Source organism: Acanthopagrus latus, chromosome 11, assembly GCF_904848185.1.
Source record: "Acanthopagrus latus isolate v.2019 chromosome 11, fAcaLat1.1, whole genome shotgun sequence".
Lineage (NCBI taxonomy): Eukaryota > Metazoa > Chordata > Actinopteri > Spariformes > Sparidae > Acanthopagrus > Acanthopagrus latus.
In genome coordinates, this window is record NC_051049.1 from 20,651,894 (window position 1) to 20,673,861 (window position 21,968).

The 21,968-nt window shown below is 41.9% G+C and overlaps 1 protein-coding gene across 3 annotated transcripts in view; it reads right to left on the reverse strand.

Annotated features, from left to right (window-relative positions):
- The window catches only part of anos1b (anosmin 1b), a 48,536-nt gene that overhangs the window by 23,713 nt on the left and 2,855 nt on the right, over positions 1-21,968 (reverse strand). Inside the window, exons 1-2 of one of the 3 annotated variants that reach the window (XM_037116108.1) lie at positions 18,745-19,121; positions 5,621-5,668 (exon numbers count right to left, since the gene is read on the reverse strand). In XM_037116108.1, the coding sequence (XP_036972003.1) occupies positions 5,621-5,668; positions 18,745-18,921 (225 nt within the window). In that variant the 5' untranslated portion in view covers positions 18,922-19,121. Of the gene's footprint in view, positions 1-5,620; positions 5,669-18,559; positions 18,590-18,744; positions 19,122-21,968 lie in introns of those variants that run through there. The other 2 variants (XM_037116110.1, XM_037116109.1) reach the window with 2 other exon arrangements.

Genomic DNA, 21,968 nt, shown 5'->3' on the forward strand with positions numbered 1-21,968 from the left:
ATATTCCCCTTCTATCATTTCCGTCTACCTTTTTATTTTAACAATGCAATTAAAGGGTGGCTAATCTGTTGATTTTGGATCATGATCGATCTTAAGGCACTTCACAATGTCCTCTCTCCACTATTGTCTCTTAATTTCACATAACCTTGTTGATGAGCAGATATGTGCTAGGTGAATAATCAGAGTGGCTCTTCCTCTTGGGTGTCGTATTGTAAACACTTGCAATATGGTTATTTCAAATCCGCTATAGCCAACAGGGCATTTCAAATGAGGCAAGAGTCAGCAGCAAGGTGCTCTGCTGGAAAACACGTATGATGAAGCAGGGCGGTTTGGTACACACTGCAGTAAGTGTTGAACCAAACTGTTGTGTTGAAGCTCCAACTTTAATGTATTGTTCTTGAACTGTGGGCGGAGATCAAAAGAATAAGATTGTGGATACAAGCAGCTGAAAGAAATTTACTTTATGGTTTGTCTGATGGCCACCTGGACATCCCAATGGATTTACAACAAACATGTGCGACAGGGAGGGAACCCGAGAGGAAACCAAGATAAGGAGGGGTTAAAAAGACTGCATATCCCGTTGTGTGTGTATATGTGTGTGTGCGTGCGTGCGTGCGTGCGTGCATGCTGAGGATCCGTCATTGCCAGGTAGGGAGGATAAAATGATTCAGGACAACAGTCAGCAGCGGGGGTAAGATGGCAAGCAAGTGAGACAAGAGACAAATGTCAATAAAGAGGAAAGACTTGCACCAAGTTGAGCGAAATTTAGAAGCATATTTCTGTTTCTTGGGATCCTGTTTTATCCATTTACAGTGGCGACCTGAGCAGGTGGATGGCTTGAGGGAGCGCAGGAACAAGCGACACACGTCGGGTAGGGGTCATATGGCACCGGTACCATGACACAAATCCCGCAGGAAACTTAGACACTCCCATTTAAAATGGTTTCACCATGACAATTGGGAGATTCAGGGGGGAAATAACAGATTGGGAGCACAGCGGGAGGACGAGTTAAAAATAGGGAGACTCGCTCGAAAATTGGGAGTGTTGGCAGGTATGGATCCTGAGGGAGAGGGGTGGAACAAGACTTACTCCTGTACTCTTTATGCAAGAGCCAAACAGCCTCTAACAAACTGTATGTATTAAGACCATAACACATACATGTATGTACTTAGTTTAGCAAAGGTTGACTCAAAGGAAGGGTAGTTTAGTTCGCTCAGTTACCCATTCAGTGTCTTGCTCAAGGGACACACTGTCATGTGGCCAAGAGGCACTAGGGGTCGAGCCGGCAACCCTGCATCAGTTTCTGCAGCTCTGCCTCCCGAGGCACACTGAACTATTCCAACTGCTATTACAAGTAATCTGAAGCTCTTCAGAGCAGATTATGAGGAATGAGGAAAAAGAGGATGATAAGATGAAGAGCAACAGCGACTTGATCGCTCTGCTCCTTTGTTCTGCATCAGAACTGTTTGTTAGTAGACATCCCGCTGATGCACGCACACCTGGTACACATTACTCTGTCTACTCTGTGTGTGTGTGAGAGAGAGAGAGAAGGAAAGAGATAAAAGAAGGAGGAGATGGACAGATGGAGGAATTGAGTGAGGGCTGTAGTTCAGTTTTAGAGAACTCCCATGTGTGTTTCCATGAGAGTGAATTCACTGATGATGTGACACGAACCATATGTGTTGGGGCAACATCTGCCCTGTGTGTGTATGTGGGGTGTGTGTGTGTGTGTGTGTGTGTGTGTGTGCCATCACTAGAGAGGCTGTTGTGTAACAAAGGCGCAGATAAAACAGAATGAAACAATGCTAACCTTTATCTATCGTCTCATTTCTTTCATGTCTGTTTCTCCTATCCTGTTTTATTTGTACTGTTAAAGATGAGTCATTTTAGAGAAATGATGCTTTATCCTTTGTTAAATTCTTCTTTAAACATTCATGTATAAATAACTGTCTCCTTGAATGAAAGATTTCATACAGTTTAGAAGAAGAATATGTCCTCGCAGAGTATTTGAATGACGAACTTTACAGTCACATCAAAATTTATATTCACTTTTTATATCCAAGTTATTCTGTTTTTTTAACAACATGCTCCTGAGACGCAAAGACTATAAATTATGACAGAAAAGGGAATTGAAATATCTGAAAATACTATATCTAAATACTTGTGAAATAATGGATTGTTGCAAGCTTTCAGCTTCTTAAGTGAAATCGATGACATGGGAAATTAAATAAATCCCTTAGTTTCACAGCGCACCATTCTGTGTGTGTGTGTGGGTGTGTGACTTGAGGGGACAGATTGACTATGTGTTACAAATGTTAAAACTCAGTGAGAACAACCTGGTTCAGCGCCGCTCCAAGTCTGAGTAAGGACCCAAAGAAAGGAGTCAGGGGGAAAGTAATACCAGTCCCCAAATTATTCTGTAAAAATCTCTGTCAAAAGTTATTGAGTGTGTTACGCTGCCAAAAGCCTTTATGAGATCCTGCAGTGGAATGTAGGCTGAGACACATTTTGTTAGATTTGCCTTACTAATGGCTCTAAAATTGGGTTTATAAACATATGAAAAATGTAGCTCCCCAGAGAGAAAGTCTGAAAATCAAACTGCGCAGGAGAGTGTTTTTCCTCAAACAGATCAACAGCTCAGGACCAGTTGACTCACTACAACCTCCCCTCTGACTCTCAGTCTCGTTCTCTCTGCGCACAAAATGGTCCAGACGAGGGCGAGAGTATTAAACCATTACAATGTTTTGATCCCGAGCGATATCGTCCGGTACACGGATTAACAAAAACATCAGCAGTGAGTGCCTGGTCAGATTTGATGCTTTTTTTTTTGTAATTTCTCTTAAACTGTACTATATCCAGAAGTTTCCTGGGGAAATTAACGGGGAAACGTTTATGGGTGATACTGCCAGTGCTCGGCATAACTTCTGTAAGCAACGACGTATGATGACGGCACTTTCAAGGCTAAAGAAGCTTTAGCTAAGTAGGCTAAGCAATTATTTTAGTATTAGTAGCATTCACTGGATGTATTTGCTAACATATAAACTTTCATGAATGAATGACAAGCCAAAGCAATCACTCTGAGTGCCGAGACTTTTCATGTAAAACCACAGGTGGCCCATATCATGGTGGAGGTAGAACAAGTAAGAAGCAAGGAAAAAGTCAGTTAATCATAGTTACATCTTGTGGGAACCATGAATGATGTCTGTACAAAATACGATGGTTATCCATTCAACACCTTGGATACCATAGATATTTCAGTCTTCAACAATGTGGTGAACAAACCTAAGATAAGATAAGATAAGATAACATGTTCCGTTATTGATCCTCCTTGGGAGAATTTCACATGTAACCTACAAACACTGCCATCCTTTGTGCCGCTAACCTGATCTAAATATTCAAAATGGACCGACCGTCCATCTCTCTGTAGTTCATTGTATCCCGTTGTTGGGATCTGTGCTTCTGGTATCAAACATGTTACCAGAACAATGTAGAACAGAGACAAGTAGAAACCAGGGAATATTTGTTGGCCTAATGAAACAATAATAAAGTGGACTGCACTCATTGTTTAAAGCTCCCTAGATGCACAATCAATAAAGAAAATAGCAAGGCCTAAACATCTCCAACACATCCTCCTAACAAATACACACACCATGGGAGCATTCAACAGTGTTGGACCTCCTCCACTGTATAATTCATTATTTTGACTAATCTTGGCAATTATTGCTCAGGACTGGAATATGTGTTTTTCTGTTCTAATTTATTTTTGTTGGCCTGCTGCGGTCACTCTTACAAATTGGGCTGTAGCCACTTTCAACAGACTGTAAAACGGTAAGAATTAATAACTTTGCTATTCAAACAAGCAAGAAGAGACACAGCGTATGTCTGTGCAGTATCAGGCTGTCTGAGAGGGAAAATTGCGGTTTACACAGCGTCAGCTCCCACTGGCCAGTTTCAAAGACTGTTGTTGGACGTCGGTTACAGAATAGTGCCACACTGCATTTACACATGTACAACATCAAGACATAAGCCAAGGTAGTAAAGTTAAGACATGGTATTAAACCTGAAAATATTTTCCGTTCTCAGCCTGTTTCTTTGTTGAACTCTAAAAATCAGGAATAGAAACGAAGGAAGGGAGAGAAGGAAGGAAGAAAGGATATAGAAAGGTTTGGTTAAGGTCAAAGGAGCCGCGTGTGTTTGTGTTTTTTCTGCGACATGGTGAGGGGGGTTACGTAAAGCTGGAAGTTGAAGTCTGATGTTTTGCTCAGTGTGGTATCCCCTGCAACGGTGGGAGTTTTTTTTTTTTTGGGGGGGGGGCAGGCATGCCCTTAGCTGTTGTTGACATTAACCCCGGCTGACCTCTATGTGCACACACTACTGATATACGCACTATACGGGAGGAAAAGCTCTCTCTCTCCCACGCCTGTTGCTTTGCTTTTCCTTTTTCCGACTGTCATGTGAATTTGTGGCAAAGCTTAGAAATGTTGCCATAGGTAAAATACGATTCAGGTGTGCTCTCAGCTGGGATGAGGCTTTTAAAATGGGCCTGAACCTGAACGGTGAGTTCAGAAAACACATCAATAAGACACCAGACAGAATCTTTCAAGAAGTCGTTAATACTGAGTAAGTTAAGGTCAGGAAGTAAAAGGTCACGACGGACAGATTATTCTACAGACATTTTGAAGCTGCAGGTTACAGAGCATCAGTATCGTCTTATTTTTATATTACTGCAGAGGTTTTGATGAGATTCTCATCTTTTTAGCCTTTTCACGATCATCTGCATCAAAATATGGAGAATCAGTTTCTGTCTTGTCCACGTCTAAAAACACCTACAGTGACGTCCAGAAATCTGTAACAAGCAGGAGCGGCTGCAGAGTGGACCGACTGGCAGCTAAAAATACACCACATGGAAACTCCTCTTCAATCAAACAATGAATTAGCATGCTCACACACACACACACACACACACACACACAGTGAACCCTTCTGGCAGGCAGTGTTAAGTGAATAAACAGGGGATATAATTTTTGCTCCAGGGTGGAGGGATAATGGGGATATAGAGGAGGACGTTATTTTAACTAAAAACACAACCTTTGCTATTACAGGAGCCGTGCGGTGGCTATAAAGATTCCATACCCAAAGAAAGAGAAAGACTCTCTCTGTCCCTGTAACAGTCTGCATTGCATTGTACTGCTGTTTTGTCTGTTTGGCCACTTACTACAGTAAGAAAGACAAGATTGGTTCAAATCATCATCCATGCATCCACTTTAAATCGAATTTTGCATAAATGTTACCAAACTTTTAAAGTGATTTTTAAATCAGATTTGATCAGTTGCAGTTTTTATGATCCAGTGATCATTTAAAGTGAAGTCCTGGCTGTCTTTATTCAGATATGGCATGGTCTCGTCAGCCTGGGGCTGTTACCACCCAAGAAACATGGCCAACTGTGTCAGAGTTACTGTTACTCTTTACTGCAGCAAAGATCTGGTTTTAGGGTTAACATTACTGTTGTGAGGTCGGGGTGAAACACAGGGTGATTAATGTTTGGGTAAGCCTTCTGGGAAGTCATTACAATGTCTCTGGAAATGCAGCGGTGCGAGTTTGTGTGAATGTGTGTATTTACCTGCGCGCAGCGTCTGTGGTTTTCACACCAAACCAGAACGTGGTCACTCTGGAAGAGACAGAGAGGATGAGGAGCATTAACACAAACACACACAGAGGAATAAATCTCTCACAGACAAATCCTGTGTTTGACGCATTCTGCCCACATTCGACCCATTCATGTGAGACTGCTGTCTGACAGAAAGCAAAATATTGTCAGGAAAAGGTCAGTGACCAAATTGATTCAGACAGACACACACTCAACCTTTCTCTTATTTATATAATTATTCTCAGGGTGCAAAATGACTTCACACACTGTGTATGTGGCTTCTGAACCAGACAGAGGCCACGTCACTTGGTGAGATGTATGTTTTCATGTGTGTGTGTGTGTGTGTGTGTGTGTGTGTGCGTGCGTGAGATTGTGTGTACATTTATTGTGAAGTGAGTCAAGACCACCAGTAAACATGCTGCTATAACCACTGTGACTGAGGAAGACGTCATCTCATGACCACAGGGACAAAAATACAGATTAACCAAACCAAACCAGCCTTGTGTCCTTAAATCTCAAATTGTTTTTCATCCACATAAAAACACCACCTGAAGGATCTTTTGTCACTATTACATCATGGCAATCAATCTGACATCATTACCATATACAATAATACCAAGTTCAAGACAACTGGTAGCCTCTATGTTTATGAACGTCTGATTATTTTGATTATCAATTAAAGATCCAGTGTGCAGTTAATGAAAGTAAAAGAATAAAGTGGACATATAAAGGAAGAAAGTATGGACAAGAATGAAATGATTATGTTGGTACAGTACCAGGTGGTGGACAAACTGCCCCATTTACACGAGGTCTGTGAACATTTCAGATGGTAAAATAAAAAATAAAAAAAACATAATAAAGCAATTTTACACTTATGACAACAATACGAAAATAATTAAATACCATTTATGCCAATGGGTCTCCCTAAATTATCCATGCTTGCTCATTTTCAGGTTCATGATATTATTTTGGCCAACTAAATCAAAAGGTTTACATGCTTTAATGTTCAAACTCTGCAGATGTGTGATATGGTGACATAGTATGATGTCATACAGTCACGGAATTAAAGACGAGACTACAGACGAGGTGTGTCAGGAGAAGTGTTTTCTGTGGGAGGGACGAGCTTCTCTTGGTGCGGACTTTTTAACCTTTCAAGATCTTCTACATGCACAAGAAAATATTCAGTATATACAGGTCTAAAGAAAGTAAAGAAGGAATATAATCAAATGTGGATGATATCACTTGTTTCCCGAATCCCGGATTAAAATTTTAATTTTAATGGTTAAAATCCAGACTGAAAACCCTGTCAGCTGTTTTTAACTTGAGAGATGGAAAGACAGTTAGTGTGGCAGAACTGCTGCTCTTCCCTATGAAGTGCTGTGTCATCCTCAGCACAATCACGATGCCATCCTTCAACAGCAAAACAACTATTAGACTACTGGTGTGTGTGCATATGTGTTGAATATGTGTGTGTGTGTGTGTGTGTGTGTGTGTGTGTGTGTGTGTGTGTGTGTGTGCCAATAGGGAATAGATGTGTCTCTAGTGTGTGTGTCTGTGTGTGTATGTGTGTGTCATAAGCCCTCTTAACGACTCCTAAACCCTCTTCTAAGCGCGCTGTATTTAGCCTGAACCAAGCTCATCTCCTTACACACACACACACACACACACACACACACACACACACCGTTTTCAGGCCTCCACCTCTAAAAGTAGCCTTTGTGCTTCTGTTATAATGAGGCTAAAGGGGTTAGAGTTGGGGTAACAGTGCATAGGTTAAAGGTTAGAGATTAGGGGTTAAGGGCTTTCACGGCACACAAGGTGCTGAATTGACTTGTTCACTCTTAACATTCAAAACAGATGCATATTGACAACTTTGATAAAATAGCTGCTAAAGCAGCTAAACAGGACTTTGAAGTGAGAGGATGATGGCTTATTTATCTTATGAGCCCTGTGGCGATGCTGCATGTGGCGACTAAGAGAATTCACCATCACCAGAATAGCTGAGGATCTTTATCGAAGTAGAGGGCAAAGATTAAGGCCGTGACATACTTTTAAAGAAGCGCTGCAGGGATAGTTTGGTTAAAAGCTTCTTTCAGACTGTAAGGCGAGGAGGCGCTGCCCCCCACAATTTCTGTAAACTTCCAAATCTGACAAGCCATCAGTCACGCTGGCCTTCTGCAGAGACCGGTCATTGAGCATATGTGTGAAAATGGTCAGCGCTCCAAGTTCTCCTCAAATTTTGTTCGCCTCATTCCTCTCATACTCTCACCCCTGATCATGTCCACTGCTACAGCTGCACACTATTGCCTCGGTTGTACAGCTGCTGGGAGCAGTGAAGAAGTGGTTAGTTTTTAACAAAGTTCTGAACAAATGAGCAAAATCTCACTCAGAAGCGCTGTCTGTGAAACTACCTGATCTTGGGTAAAAATGTGTCTTTCTCTCCAATGCTGGTATAACTATATATAAGTAAACGAGTATTGATCGGGTGGACACCATTGGTTTAGCAGTAATCTGTACTAGCTGTTGAGGGAGATTATGCTTGGGCTACTACTTAACCAGCCTCCTATACAGATAGATGAGAGAGAGAAGAAGAAGAAGAGGATAGCATTGGAGCATTAAAGTAATGGTTAAATCTCTGATGAATAGATTAGTCACAGGTCTGTAGGGAGGAACGGATGAAAAGAGAAACAGAGAACGGGTGTCATGGTATCACTACAGAGACTGAGAAACATCTTCCTTGTCTCTCTGCACACCTCTTCCCTCCTCTAATCCCGTTTTAAAGACACATTCTGACTAAACAAAACTGACAACGCCCAGGTGCTACCTATTGCATCATAAATGACCATGTCGCCATGGATACAGGTCTTATAATAGCAGTGTAACTCACACAAAAGCAGGAGGCCCTTGAATTTCTCAAACATCTAAGCAGCTGATACAGCTCAGAGGTAATCACACTCCGCTTCTACCGATCCTGACAGAGTCGTGAATGTTAAACAGACCCGTCTCTCCCTCCACATTTTCACTTGTGTATTCTGGATCCACTGGTAGTTTATCCAAAAGAAACATGAAACTGTATTTTTTATGACCTGGTCATGCTGTAAACGGGCTGTATGTCCAGGTTGGTGAAAACATTTTATAGGTTAAGGTGACATTCTAAAACATCTGTCATCATACAATTAAAGGTGACCTGTGATGTTAACTTCACCACAACTGGATGTATGTACATAGGGTTAAAAACCCTGTGACTGCATTTCCTTCCTCATAATTAATTTGGAAATCAGTTCAGTATCAAATCGGTACAAATCAACATTTTGAGACCTGCATCATAAACATTCCCTTTTCCACCAAATTAGCTCTCAGTCCTGAACCGGATTACATTCAGATATCAGCAGATAATTGTGGTCAAGGATGTATTATCAAAAGAGGGCTTTGCACCTTTTACACTGACCTGAAAGAAAACTGACTCACCCAGTCAGGTTCCCAGGTTAGGTATTTATTAGTTCTTTCTAGGAACCAACTTTTCTGGTTCCAAATTGATGTAATATTGGTCGAAATGCTCCAAATGGTTCAGAGTTAGGTACAAGAACCAGATTGGACTGGTTCCATGCTGGTGGAAAAAAGGAACCTGTGTGTGCAAATGCAGACCAACAAAACTAAGATCCACTCAAAAGGATTACTCCGTAGCACTCAAAGTGGTCATAAAATTCAAGAGGGTCCCTTTAAGATACGTAAGTGCTGCACAACTAGCACCCTGGGGTGCAGCAGTGAAAGAAATTTTTCGGCATACGTTTGTGATGGTCAGTGAATTTCTGCAGGGTTTTGTTTAAGATCAACTGCCTGGGCCTCCATCAGAAATTTCCTGCATTTACCTGAATATCCTTCCAACTGAATGTGCCTGTACTGGTTGAGGTTTTATGTGTGGTGAGCTATGATTGATGATGATTTTTTACTTGACATGATCAAAAAAATCATATTGCTATCATTTTGACATGTATTTTATCATAATAAAATGTAATTCATGATTAGTGGTGTAGTCATTTTTGCATCAAAGTTTTCATTTCCACCCAAAAAACTAATCATATCACAATGATGTGGCTTTTGTTGAGGTCTGCAAGTAACAAACATGTCTTCTTATATTTGAGGAACTGGATTTGTGAGGCCTGGACATCTCAACTGCACTCATTAGAATGCTGTTTTGTCACACATTTTTCTTCTATCAAAAGAAAAAAAAAAATGCAGTTTCAGTGATTTGGATAGCACTTTCATGTGCAGTCCCACCTGATTTATTGCAACCCTGTCCATGTTACTCTGAGTAGAAGACTATCTAATCACTAACCACTTGAAAAATATATAGTCCCTGTCTGACAACTGTGCAGTGGAGCAAAATGATAAATCGATTCAACAGAATAAAGAAAAAACGAACCAAAAAAACTACATGACTATCTGTATTAAGTCTAAATATTTCGCTATGGTTTAAATATTGTCTCCTGACTTGCAGGATGCATTACAATTACGTGAGGTCATTTTCCGAACTATCCTGCTCTAGCTGCGTGATATGACACCAACTGGGTTTGAATCTTAATCATATCCTCATTAATCATAATCAAATTCACAGAGCAGTCCTAATTAATTCGCAAACTTCCCAATTATGTTGATGATTTCCAGTGTCCGGTATCCAAGGTATCCAGTCAAAAACATTATGATTTTTGTGTTTGGCAACGTCGCTCTGCTCTGTCCCACTCCTAGATGCTTAATTGAAGTAAGTTGAACATTTGTCCTCCAGGAGCAACCCCTCTCTTTCTTTCGGAGGAGAAAAAACAGATACAGAGAGCAGGAAAAGGACAATGCACACACACACACACACACACACACACACACACACACACACACACACACACACACCCTTTACATTTCCTCTTCATCCCTCTGCTTATACACATCCAGAACAGCCTCCTTTGGCCTGTCACTCTCTGCCTTTCATTTGTACCCTCCAGCTCTTCCTCTCAGAGACCACATTGCTGCCAACTCCTGTAAAAATGACCAGAGAGGTTTTGAAAATGATGGTGATGATATACTGGAGATGCTCCACTCAAAGAACTGAGGACGGTGCAGAGGCCAGTTAAACATCTCCAGATTTCCACCGAGGAGATATAAAGCTGCTTTCCCCCCTGCTGGCCTCACATCTTCATCCCCTCTCTTAATCTTTTTCACGCTCCCTTTCTTTTTCTGTCTCCCCTTTTTTTCTGCCACACACACATCAATGCACACACACGTGGATGAACACATACACAGACACAAATCCCAAGTCAATTTCATGCGACATATTTGCTGTCAGAGCCAATCAGGGCAGTTTAGATGGGCCTGTGCGCCGTATGGCTATTAAACGGTGGTCAGAGTGGGGTTTCGTAGGGTCTCGGAGTGTGTGTGTGTGTGTGTGTGTGTGTGTGTGTGTGTGTGTGTGTGTGTGTGTGTGTGTGTGTGTGTGTGTGCGCGCGTGCGTGTGTGTGCGTGTGTGTGCGTGTGTGTGTGCGGCAAAACAGCTGCACATGTTGAAAAAGTCGGGGAAAAAAGAGGAGGATTGGAAGAAGGTGGCTGGAAGAAGAGAGGAGAAGTTGGATGTGGGAGGCAGGGAGGAAGTTGAAAGGACAGAGTGAGGCAGACAAAAGAAGGTAAATTATGGAAATAAATATTAGCTAATAGGAGCAGGGAGGAGGCTGGCAAGGAGTAGTGGATACTAGTTGTGAAACAGGACGCAATAAATTTCGGTGACTGCTGTTCGTCTGGCTGGAATTTAGTTTTCAGAGCTGTTGTATTGAAGGGAAGCCAACTTTTTAAAGTGTACTTTCATCCACAGTGGAGGAAGGTTTTCAAATGCATTTATCGTGGCATCGCACTTTTGTTGATGGATGATTTTTAAAGGGAAAGTCTGGCATTTTTCAACATGGGCCCTATAGTTTTGGTGTGTAATTGACTGATTCCAAAACTTTTGTGAACTACAAATCATTTACACACCAGAATATATAAATACAGGGCCCAGGTTTAAAAAATACTGGAATTGCCCTTTAATACCCATGTAAAAGACCTACAAAACTCTTTGGTCCAAATGCTTTCGCGCATTTTATGTTTCAAGCACCACAGTCTTGAAAACATCCTGCACACTGCTGTTGCTCCAGATATGTTAATTTTACTGATGTTTCGGTCCCTCTGGACCTTCCTACAGGGTGTCGAAACGCAGGTTCATTGGAAAGTATCACTACCTTGTTTGGATGCGTGAATATCTTCTTTGAGCAATATAGTTCATGCACTGAAAAAATTCTTACGCAAATGCTCAAGAGATACTTTGCATCAAAATATCAAGAGAATTTCACTTCAGCTCACTTTATGATGCATGACTTTGAACAAAAAATGTGCAGAAAATCCCATTTCAATTTTAATGATGGATTACCACATGGCTGGATTTCATACTAACAGTAAAAATCGCAGGGTCTTATACTTTTTTCCTATCATGGGATCCACAAGAGAAATCTGCCTGAGACACGAGAGACCCGTCAGAAACAGGACTGACCCAAAGACTGAGAAACACTTGCACTAAAGGACTTCCACATGGCTCTGACGGCTGCTGAGTCCACAGTGATCACTGCTGAAGAATAACAACCTGATATTACTGGATGCAACAGCAGGAAAGAAGCTCACACACACACACACACACACACACACACACACACACACACACACACACACACACACACACACACAAACACTCACATAGAAACATGCACAGTCGACATGCACACGCACAGCTGCACACACCCTTCGGTGTTTGAAAAGAGAGTGAGATATAAATCACACTTCTGCCAGATGCAGCGATAAAAAGTGAGTGTGTGTGAGAGAGAGACAGAAGGAAAGAGTGTGTGTGTGTTCATATTGTGTGTGTGTGTGTGTTGTGGTCAGTGTTTTGCGGTGGGGCGCAGTAGAAAGTCTATTTAACACGAGGCATTAACTCTGCTAATCATACCCAGATGACCAGAAGCAAATGCAGCCACGGTGTGTGTGTGTGTGTGTGTGTGTGTGTGTGTGTGTGTGTGTGTGTGTGTGTGTGTGTGTGTGTGTGTGTGTGTGTGTGTGTGTGTTGTGTGTGTGTACGTGTTGTTTGTGGGAGTGTATCATGACTAACTTCCACTCAACACAATATAAAGTTCTTCCAAAAAAGCCCATGTTGAGGTCTGAACTTTCCCGACAGAAGCACCCAATTAGTGCACGTGTGTGCGCCTCTGTGTGTGTCTGTGTGCGCGCGCCCGTGTGAGTATGTGTGTGCTTCCGTGAACGTGTGTCAACGTTAGTGTTTGCGGTGCCCCACATCCTGTAAACAACAAGCGTCACAACATAGTGGCTGTTATATGGCCCTGAACCTTGCCTCATCCGATTATTACGTCGGCATCCGTCTGTCTGTTACGGTTCAGTTCCGACAGCAGCGTAAGGAAACTCTGTAATGTAAATATTCTTAAGGATCAACGAAGGAAAAGTTCAACATTTTAGAAAATAGGTAGATAGTTAGGGGAGAAGACTGATACCACACACATCCTCGATGTTTTTTGTTGATTTTGTAATTTATTCCTTTTTTTGCAAATGTGTGCATGAAATCTTATTTTTACTTTTTTTAAAGTAACTCTAGACTTGCTCTAAGTTAAGAGTTTTTACAGGACTTACATACTGGTGGCTGGGCTGTAAAGACAAGTTGTTCATTAATTTCCGAGTGCAAAATTGATGACAAGCATCAGATGAGCATTGACCACTGCTATCATCGATGTCGTCTTATTTGCCAACAGGCCGACGGCACTCAGTAAGGTGAACATCGGCCAATAAATCTGTACACCCACTTGGCAAATTGTTAATTTTTAGGTGGAAAGTCCAAGAAATAGTCTGACCCATAACTCACTGTCATTGGTCATTTTAGTCTTTGGTTTTTGTATATTTTAAACAAATTAGGTATGAGTAGGGCTGGGTACCGAGCTTCAACACTTTTATGGCACCGCCCTAATTGTCTCGATACTATCGAGTATAAAAAAAAAAAGACAAAACTTAAGGATCTCATCAGGGTCACTTGATAAACCTGCAGCATACTTGCTATGCCAAGATCTAATACTGCTGGTGATTAGCTGTGTCAAGGCATGCAGGAAAAACACTAGGTTACGCCCAGAGATGGGGCTCACCATGTGTACCTGCAATTAGATCTTTTGTTATAACAGATTTCGTAAAATTGATATAGAATAAAAGCATTATTCAGGAGCCAGTATCAAAGTAAAGGTATCAGTATCAGTATCAGTTTCAGAAACGGTATCTGTAATTTTCTTTTTACAATAGCCAGCCCTAGATATGAGTTGATTTACCAACTTTATGGGAAAAAGAAGGGATCTGAAGGCTCAGGTATCAGATATAATATGTCGTCATGGTTTTGATGTGGTTTTGAAGAGTCTTTCTATCTGACTCTTTCTCTGTAGCTGAAAGAATAAAGCCGCGCCGCTCCAAGCTTTGCCATTCCAGCTGTGATTTACTGTTGTGGAATTTCTCGTCCTGGTTTCAGGTGAGAGTCGCTCCTACGCCTCCACAACTTTATCGCCATCCATCCCTGGTTCTGCTGATCAAATGACGGGGCAGTCACAAAGCCGCAGAAAGAGCCTGAATCTTTATCTCTGAGGTGGATCAAACAAGCCTTTGTCTCCCCGCCTGTCTCTCTGCCTACCTGTCTGCCTGCACGTCACTCCACTTTTGAGGCTGTATATCAGTTTTTCAGCCCGTCTGTCTTCGCGTCTGTTTGTCACACCTGTCTGTGCGTCTACCTGCCCGCTCACCCTGCCTGTCTTCTCGACCGCGTCCGTCTACCTGCCTTTATCTCCCTGTCTGTCTCCATGCAACCTGACCTGCCTGTTGTCTCTGGTCTTTTTCAGAGCGTGACTGGTTGGCTGACCGACCTTTGGGCTGATTAGAGTTACCTACCGCAGAGCAGCTGGGGCACACATGCACGCACACACACGCATAAACATGAATGCACAGGCAGCTCATTCAGCCTCGCACTGGCCCTCGGCCCTGGCTCGAACCGCTAACCATCCGCTCATCAGCACCACAGACTTATGAGTGTTTAAGACGCGCAGTCTAATCTGATCTACTACGTGTGTGCACAAAGATCCAGCCTGGGCTGCACTTTTTTCCCTTATTTTTAGGAGTTTACATCAAAGAGGAATTTGGGGATATGACAACATACCAGCATATATATGCTCTTGTGTGCACACACAAAGAGCTATAATTACACTATTACACCATACAAGGGAAAGTAGTGGAAAACCCAGAGAAGCAGCAGAAAGCGAGGTGTAAATAGAAAACTGGTGACTCACATTCTGGTGGCTACACACTTAGCCACACACACACACACACACACACACACACACACACACACACACACACACTGAGAGAGAAAGAGCCAAAAACACAGGGTTCACCCACATGAAGCCAGAGGAAGCAATATGTGTGTGTGTGTGTGTGTGTGTGTGTGTGTGTGTGTGTGTGTGTGTGTGTGTGTGTGTGTGTGTGTGTGTGTGTGTGTGTGTGTGTGTGTGTGTGTGTGTGTGTGTGTGTGTGTGGTGACAGAGGAGGATGAGTAAAGCTCCATTTGCCCTCACTGATGTTATAGTTACTGGAGATGTTATCAAAAGGGTATTTTACGTTTTATGTTCTTTAAATGAATGAATGCTCTAACACACAGTCTCTCCCACCCATTCATCACTCTGAGTTCTGCTGCTTCACTGTCTGTCCTATAATAGGTTCAGGGAGTGATGTTGTTCCCCAGGATGTGGCTGAGAGGAAACTTGTTTCCTTGTTTGCTCAAAGTGTAGAGGCTCTTTTTAATTCAGTATAACACACACAAGTTTTCACTGCCCCTTTATATCCAGAAATGTTTCTCCCAAGTCAAACATTGACATGGCCCTTTCCTGTTTGTCACTGTCCTGGTAACTGGTAATGGTGTCATTGCCGAGTTCTTTTTCTTATACTAGCTACTAACGATTATTTCCTTATTAATCAATCTGACTGTTGATTTCTCCATGAGTTGATTTGATGTCTATAAAATGTCAGAATGTGATGAAAAATTCCCGCCACAGCTTTCCAGAGTCAAAGGAGACATTTTACAAGACAAAATAGCATCATCATTTAAGTAGTATCCTGTATACTGTAATCTGAAAATCAAAATAGTTGCTGATTAATTTTGTGTCTGTAAACTAATCAACTAAAAGCAAAAATTCTTTTAATAAATCTTGTGATGTGTGGTTGTATGAGGTACTTATCCCTCATCAATGTGTTACCTGCAGTAGATGACCATCAGCTCTTCCCCTGTGTGGAGTAGCACCAGCAGGAAGCAGAGCATTGTACTGCTGCAAATCTAACCAGCAAGACGTTCTTGACAAAGTGTCGGCTATGTTTTGAACATTGCTGGCGCTTCACGTGGCTGAAAAAACAGACATATCCTTTGGCAGTCCATATTCCTGCACACAAGAGCAGGTGTACCTGCCACACACCATATTACGCCATAAACACACATATCGGAAGTCCTCGAAAACCTGTTACTCTATTTTTGGTGCCAGTATGGTTTGGGCTATAATAAAAATGGGAAAAGGGGAATATTATATGTATTATATATTATATTATATTTGTTTAAGTACAGTGAACAAGTGTGTAGACTAAATGTGGTTTTCCCTTTTCTTGATTCTGGGATATTTTCTCCACAGATGGCTTTGTCTGTTTGAGGATATCAGAAATGTGAGAAAATATTCATCTAAACACAACATGGATATCAACTAATGCCACAAGTATGGCAGAAAACAAAGCTGCATAAGAAATTAAAGAGTTGTAACAGGAAGGAGTGCAACATTTTGATATTTTTTACAAATCAAACCTGATCTGAAAATTAAGGTTTGACCTGTTTTCTATGTCCCAGTGGGTCGTTCTCATTTCCATCACTGCTGTTTGATGCTCAACATCTGACTACTGCACTCCACTTCATAAAGTTTAAACCAAATGTTCCCTTTCTCACACCTCCATTCCAGAAACCACACACACACACACACACACACACACACACACACACACACACACACACACACACACACGCATGCATGCACACACACACGCATGCATGCACACACACACACACACACACACTGCAAAAGAGTCATCCAGGGGCCACCCTCATTACCCAATGCACAGGTGCGGGGAGTCTATTCTAGATGGACGAGGACCAGACCAAACCTTTAGTTTTATACGTGAACATATGCAAACCCACACACACACACATATATATACATTCACACACTTTCTGCTACACACCTCAGAGCCACTGGGGCTAAACTCTGTGGTTAATGACTTTCCCACCCACTACACAGCATGCACATGTTGAAGCCGTTAACGATAAGTGGCTTTTCGAACTTGGTAACGTCCTAATGTCCCCGTTAATCTCACATTCCTCACTACAAAGGGCCACAGAACATGGGCCAGCGATTTCACTGAGATGAGTAATTTTGTCAACAATTGTAAACCAGAAACCAAAGTTCTTTCTTCTGGGCACCTTTTGCCTTCCGAGCGCTGACACAGGGTGACTTCAATCTGAAAAACTTCCCGATGAAAGCCACGTTGGACACAACTCGCCGTTTCACACGGTTTCCTTGGATTAATTATTCAGGCAGTGAGTGCTCCACTGTGCTTTTCTGCCCTTGTGTGTAACAACACCTCTTAACTGATCTAGAAACACTACACAACATGGCATTGTGAGGCCATTGTTTCTGAAAAGACTGGAAAGAATGGAAAGACTTGTGGAAAGATTTGGACGAGAACCGCACAATTGTGCATTTCTCCAGCAGGAAGCACAGCTGTGACAGAAGTGACACATCTATGACAGCGGTCGGTGTTGACGTTTATCTGATGTGGCTTCCTCACCAATAAGACCGGAGCACAAGATGTTTCTGTCTTTTTTTTTTTTTTTTCATGTTTTCTGTGTCTTAATAAAGTTTCATGACGTAATTCGCCTCAAATCACCCAGAGTTCCAGGGTGTGACTATTTTGGTCGTGCATGCACCCAAAAATCTGTCAAGTAAAAGCAAACATTTGTGTGTAAATGAATCAAATTAAAATGTATTACTGAATTATGAGCTAATGCACCCAAATAGAAAAGTTGGGCGGACAAGTGCGGCCAGCGTGAAAACTCAGTCTGGAGCCCTGTCATTTCTGTTCATATCACACTTTTGTATCTTCCAGTGAAACATTTCAGGGTGACGGGCCACTATGATACTAAAGGTCTGCTACGTAGTTTTGGGGAAGAAATCTTAATCAGAAGAGAGCGATCCTCACTGACAGATTTTCTATGTCTAAACAAACTAAATGAACAAACTCTCTTTGTTTTCACAACTGAATAAACCGAATAAACAAACTGGCCTTAAAGGACAACACAGTTTCATACTGTTTCACTATGTGGCGGACCCTGCCACATATCTAGCTTCAAACAGTGGTCCGGGACCTTATTTTCCTCTGAGAACAGCTTGTTTAGTCAGTACTGGAAAAGATGAATATTTTTTTGTATTTGTATTATCACCTTATTAATAATTTAAATATCAAAATTCTCAGTTTGCCTTACACAGCGCCCCTCTCAAGTAAATCACCTGTATTCTGTTTGATAAAATAATAACATTAAGCCAGAAAATCAGGACAATTATGGCTTTTCTATAGAGTGACTGTTAAAGGTATCACAAAAAATATAGCTGAACTATCTGGATCAAAACTGTAAAACTGCAGAAAACAGCAGTCATGCAGCTTTGGAGTCATAAACTGTCTAAATTTGCGCAACCCTGTATTCATTTCCTACAGATTACTCACCGGTGAGCGACACATTCATGCGTCTAGCATCGAACCCCTCAGTCGTGGCTGTCTGTTCTTTCATTTTATGATTATCTAATTTATTCTGTACACACCAGTGGTCGTGTGGACCGCTGACCGGAGGTCAGGTTTGACCTCAGGCTGGGTAAACACTCTTGAATAAGACACAAAGTGGTTCTAGGTACCTGGAGGTGTCTGAAGGCAGCAGTGAGCTGGGTCATGTGCAGAGTAAGGCACCTGGACGTGCATCTGGCGCTGTTGATTTTCTCCTCCACATCCTCCTGCTCCGGTGAACTCCTGCGGCCGCGAGTCACCGCCAACACCGCGCACAAGAGCACCAAACCGGCCCGACAGGCTGACATCACACCGGGAGGAGAAGAACACGAAGGCAACGCAACCGCGGATATCAACGACTTTTCTTGTTGCCCGTGTCCGCGGCTCGTCAGCGTCCTGCTCTCGCGACTCTTTTAACTTGAGAATGAACACATGTGCGCGCCGCTCCTGCCTGCGCGCGAGCTGAGCGGAGCAGCTCTACCCTCCTCGCGGACACTCCCACCGCCGCCGGCACAAGTGCGGCCACGCGGCGTTACTGTCGTCTGCACCCGTGAGCTTCTTATCTTCATCCTCTGCACCTCTGCGATGCTCATCACTTCCTCCTCCAGTCGGTCGTCCAGTCACCATCATCATCGTCATCATCACCACTTTACCTGATTCACCTTCACCATCATCATCATCATCATCATCACTTTACCTGATTCACCTTCATCATCATCATCATCATCATCATCACTTTACCTGATTCACCATCATCATCATCGTCATCATCACCACTTTACCAGATACACCTTCATCATATCATCATCATCACCACTTTACCTGATACACCTTCATCATATCATCATCATCACCACTTTACCTGATTCACCATCATTATCATCACCAATTTGCCTGATTCACCTTCATCATCATCATCATCATCATCATCATCATCATCATCATCATCACCACCACTTTACCTGATTCACCTTCATCATCCTCATCATTATCATCATCATCATCATCATCATCACCACTTTACCTGATTCACCTTCATCATCATCATCATCATCATCATCATCATCATCATCACCATCAACACTTTACCTGACTCAGGGCAGATACTGATTATCAGAGACCAAGGAGTCTGAAAACTGATATTTGGGGCCAATATTCATTTTACAGTAAAAATGAAACACTGCGTCAACATTTCAGCAACCGGCAATGAAATGAAAAAAGTTCAGTTCAAGTGCTGTTCTTCAGTGCAATTTCAAGGGAGCTTTACTTGAGTGTTTCCATTTTGAGCTACTTTATACTTCCTCTCCACCACATTTATTGTGATAAATTACTGCAGAGTTACACGTTACTGTGCAGATTCAGAGCACTCAGTGTTTATAGGCTGTTAACTGTGATTTGCTACCAATCAGATAGTGTTGTGGGTGGGACATTGTGTGAGAGGTAGTTGCATGTCCTGTGTAATCCAAGTCTCTGGAAGCCCCAAGATCCCAAACTGATTTGAAAACATGTTATTTACACCCTTTTTAAACCGAAATAAGCTGTTTAGAGCCATTTTAGGTTTCGGCTGCCGGATTACACAAAATCTACTGAACACCTTCTAAATTGTCTTCTTTGTCTTCTCTTGCTCACACATCATCACATCATCTTCATCCAACTCATTCACTAACCTTACCTCCATCATAACGTTGATCTTCATTATCATCATTATCACAGTCATCATCATATTTACCCTCGCAGCCTCACTTTCGCCTTCATCATCGGATACGTTTTCTCTTGGCTCATCTTTATTGTCTTAAAGGTGCATTATGTAGTTTTGGGGAAGAAATCAGTAGAGAACCATCATCAGTGATTTTTTTTTATGCCTAACTTAACTTAATAAACAAACTCTCTTTGTTTTCATGACTGAATGAACTGATTAAACAAACTGACCACAAAGGACAACACAGTTTCATCCTGATTTACTTTGTTCTTATGTGGTGGACCCAGTCAACTTTTTAGTTTTAAACAGTGCTCTCGTGACGTTATTTTCCTCTGAGAGCAGCTTGTTTATTCAGTCATGGAAAAAAAGAATATTACATATATACAATTGTAACTCATTAACATTGTAAATATTAATAATTACCATCTTTCCTTCCATCATCATCATCATCATCTTCATCCCAAATAAACAGATCCACATGGCAACTAAAGCTCAAAGCGTTTTGAAAAATCAGTAACGTTTTGCTGGAGATCAAACTGCCGCTCTTGATCAGACATGAGGAGACACAATGTGGTGAAGTAAGAGACGGCATTTATGCCCTAATAGTTTGCATGGCAGGCTATTGTTTTGGACCCATTAACACTTTACTATTCTGAAAAACAAACTTCCCTTTATAGTCTGTGAATTCTCTCCAAGGGTATTTATGAGAGAAGACTAATAAAAGGGCATGTATTAATGGGAAAGAGACCTGAAGAATGTGTTGAGGTAGGTGTGTGTCACAGAGCCAAGCAGTGTGTGTTAGTCACCACCACTTTTCACCAACAACTGCAGCGCCATGCAAGGTTTATTAGATCCAGGGCCAAGTCAACATGTTTAGGACACATGGTTGAAAGCCTAGTTTGTCTGTATAAAACTGTGACCCAGCAGAGGAGTCATCTCTGCTGGCACTGAGATGTAGAAAGAATCACCTATGTTCTGATTTAGGGAATATGGCAACCTATAAATAATGAGTACTGGCAGGACTGTTCTTGGCCTTGCAGTGGAAACCATCAGTCTGTCATGCAGAGAGGACTGCACAGTGTAGGTCAGAGTAATAGTCTGGCCTGGTGACCTAACTCCCCCACCCTCAAAAATATCTAAAAATATCTAATAATCTGACTGTATCTAATGATTATTTTTGTATTATTTTGTTTTTTAAATGCCTGATAATTTCCCACAGCTGACACTGATATTTGTAGATGGCAAATCAAAAAAGAAAAAATGACTACAGCAATTATTCATTATCAAGAGTGTTGCTGATTAAATTTCTGTTGGTGGACTTACTGATAATTAACAAATTGTTGATTGATTTTCATACATGTTTTGATTATGAAGTAGTAGTAGTAGTAATAGTTGCTATACTATGAAAGCATCAAAACACTCACTCCACATAAAAATACACACATCCTGTACTCAAACTGTGCATGTTAACGTGTTGTGCTTGGGTTGTGATGTCACAACTATTCAGTCACCACCCTCAGCCACGCCCCTCGGCAAGGCCATGATAACAATACACTGGCAGAGCTGTCGCGAGAAGATTGAGCAGTGCCCGCTCAGGCCTGTGAATGCTGACCAATCACAGCAGACTAGGCGGAGCCCTAAAGAGACAGTCATTCA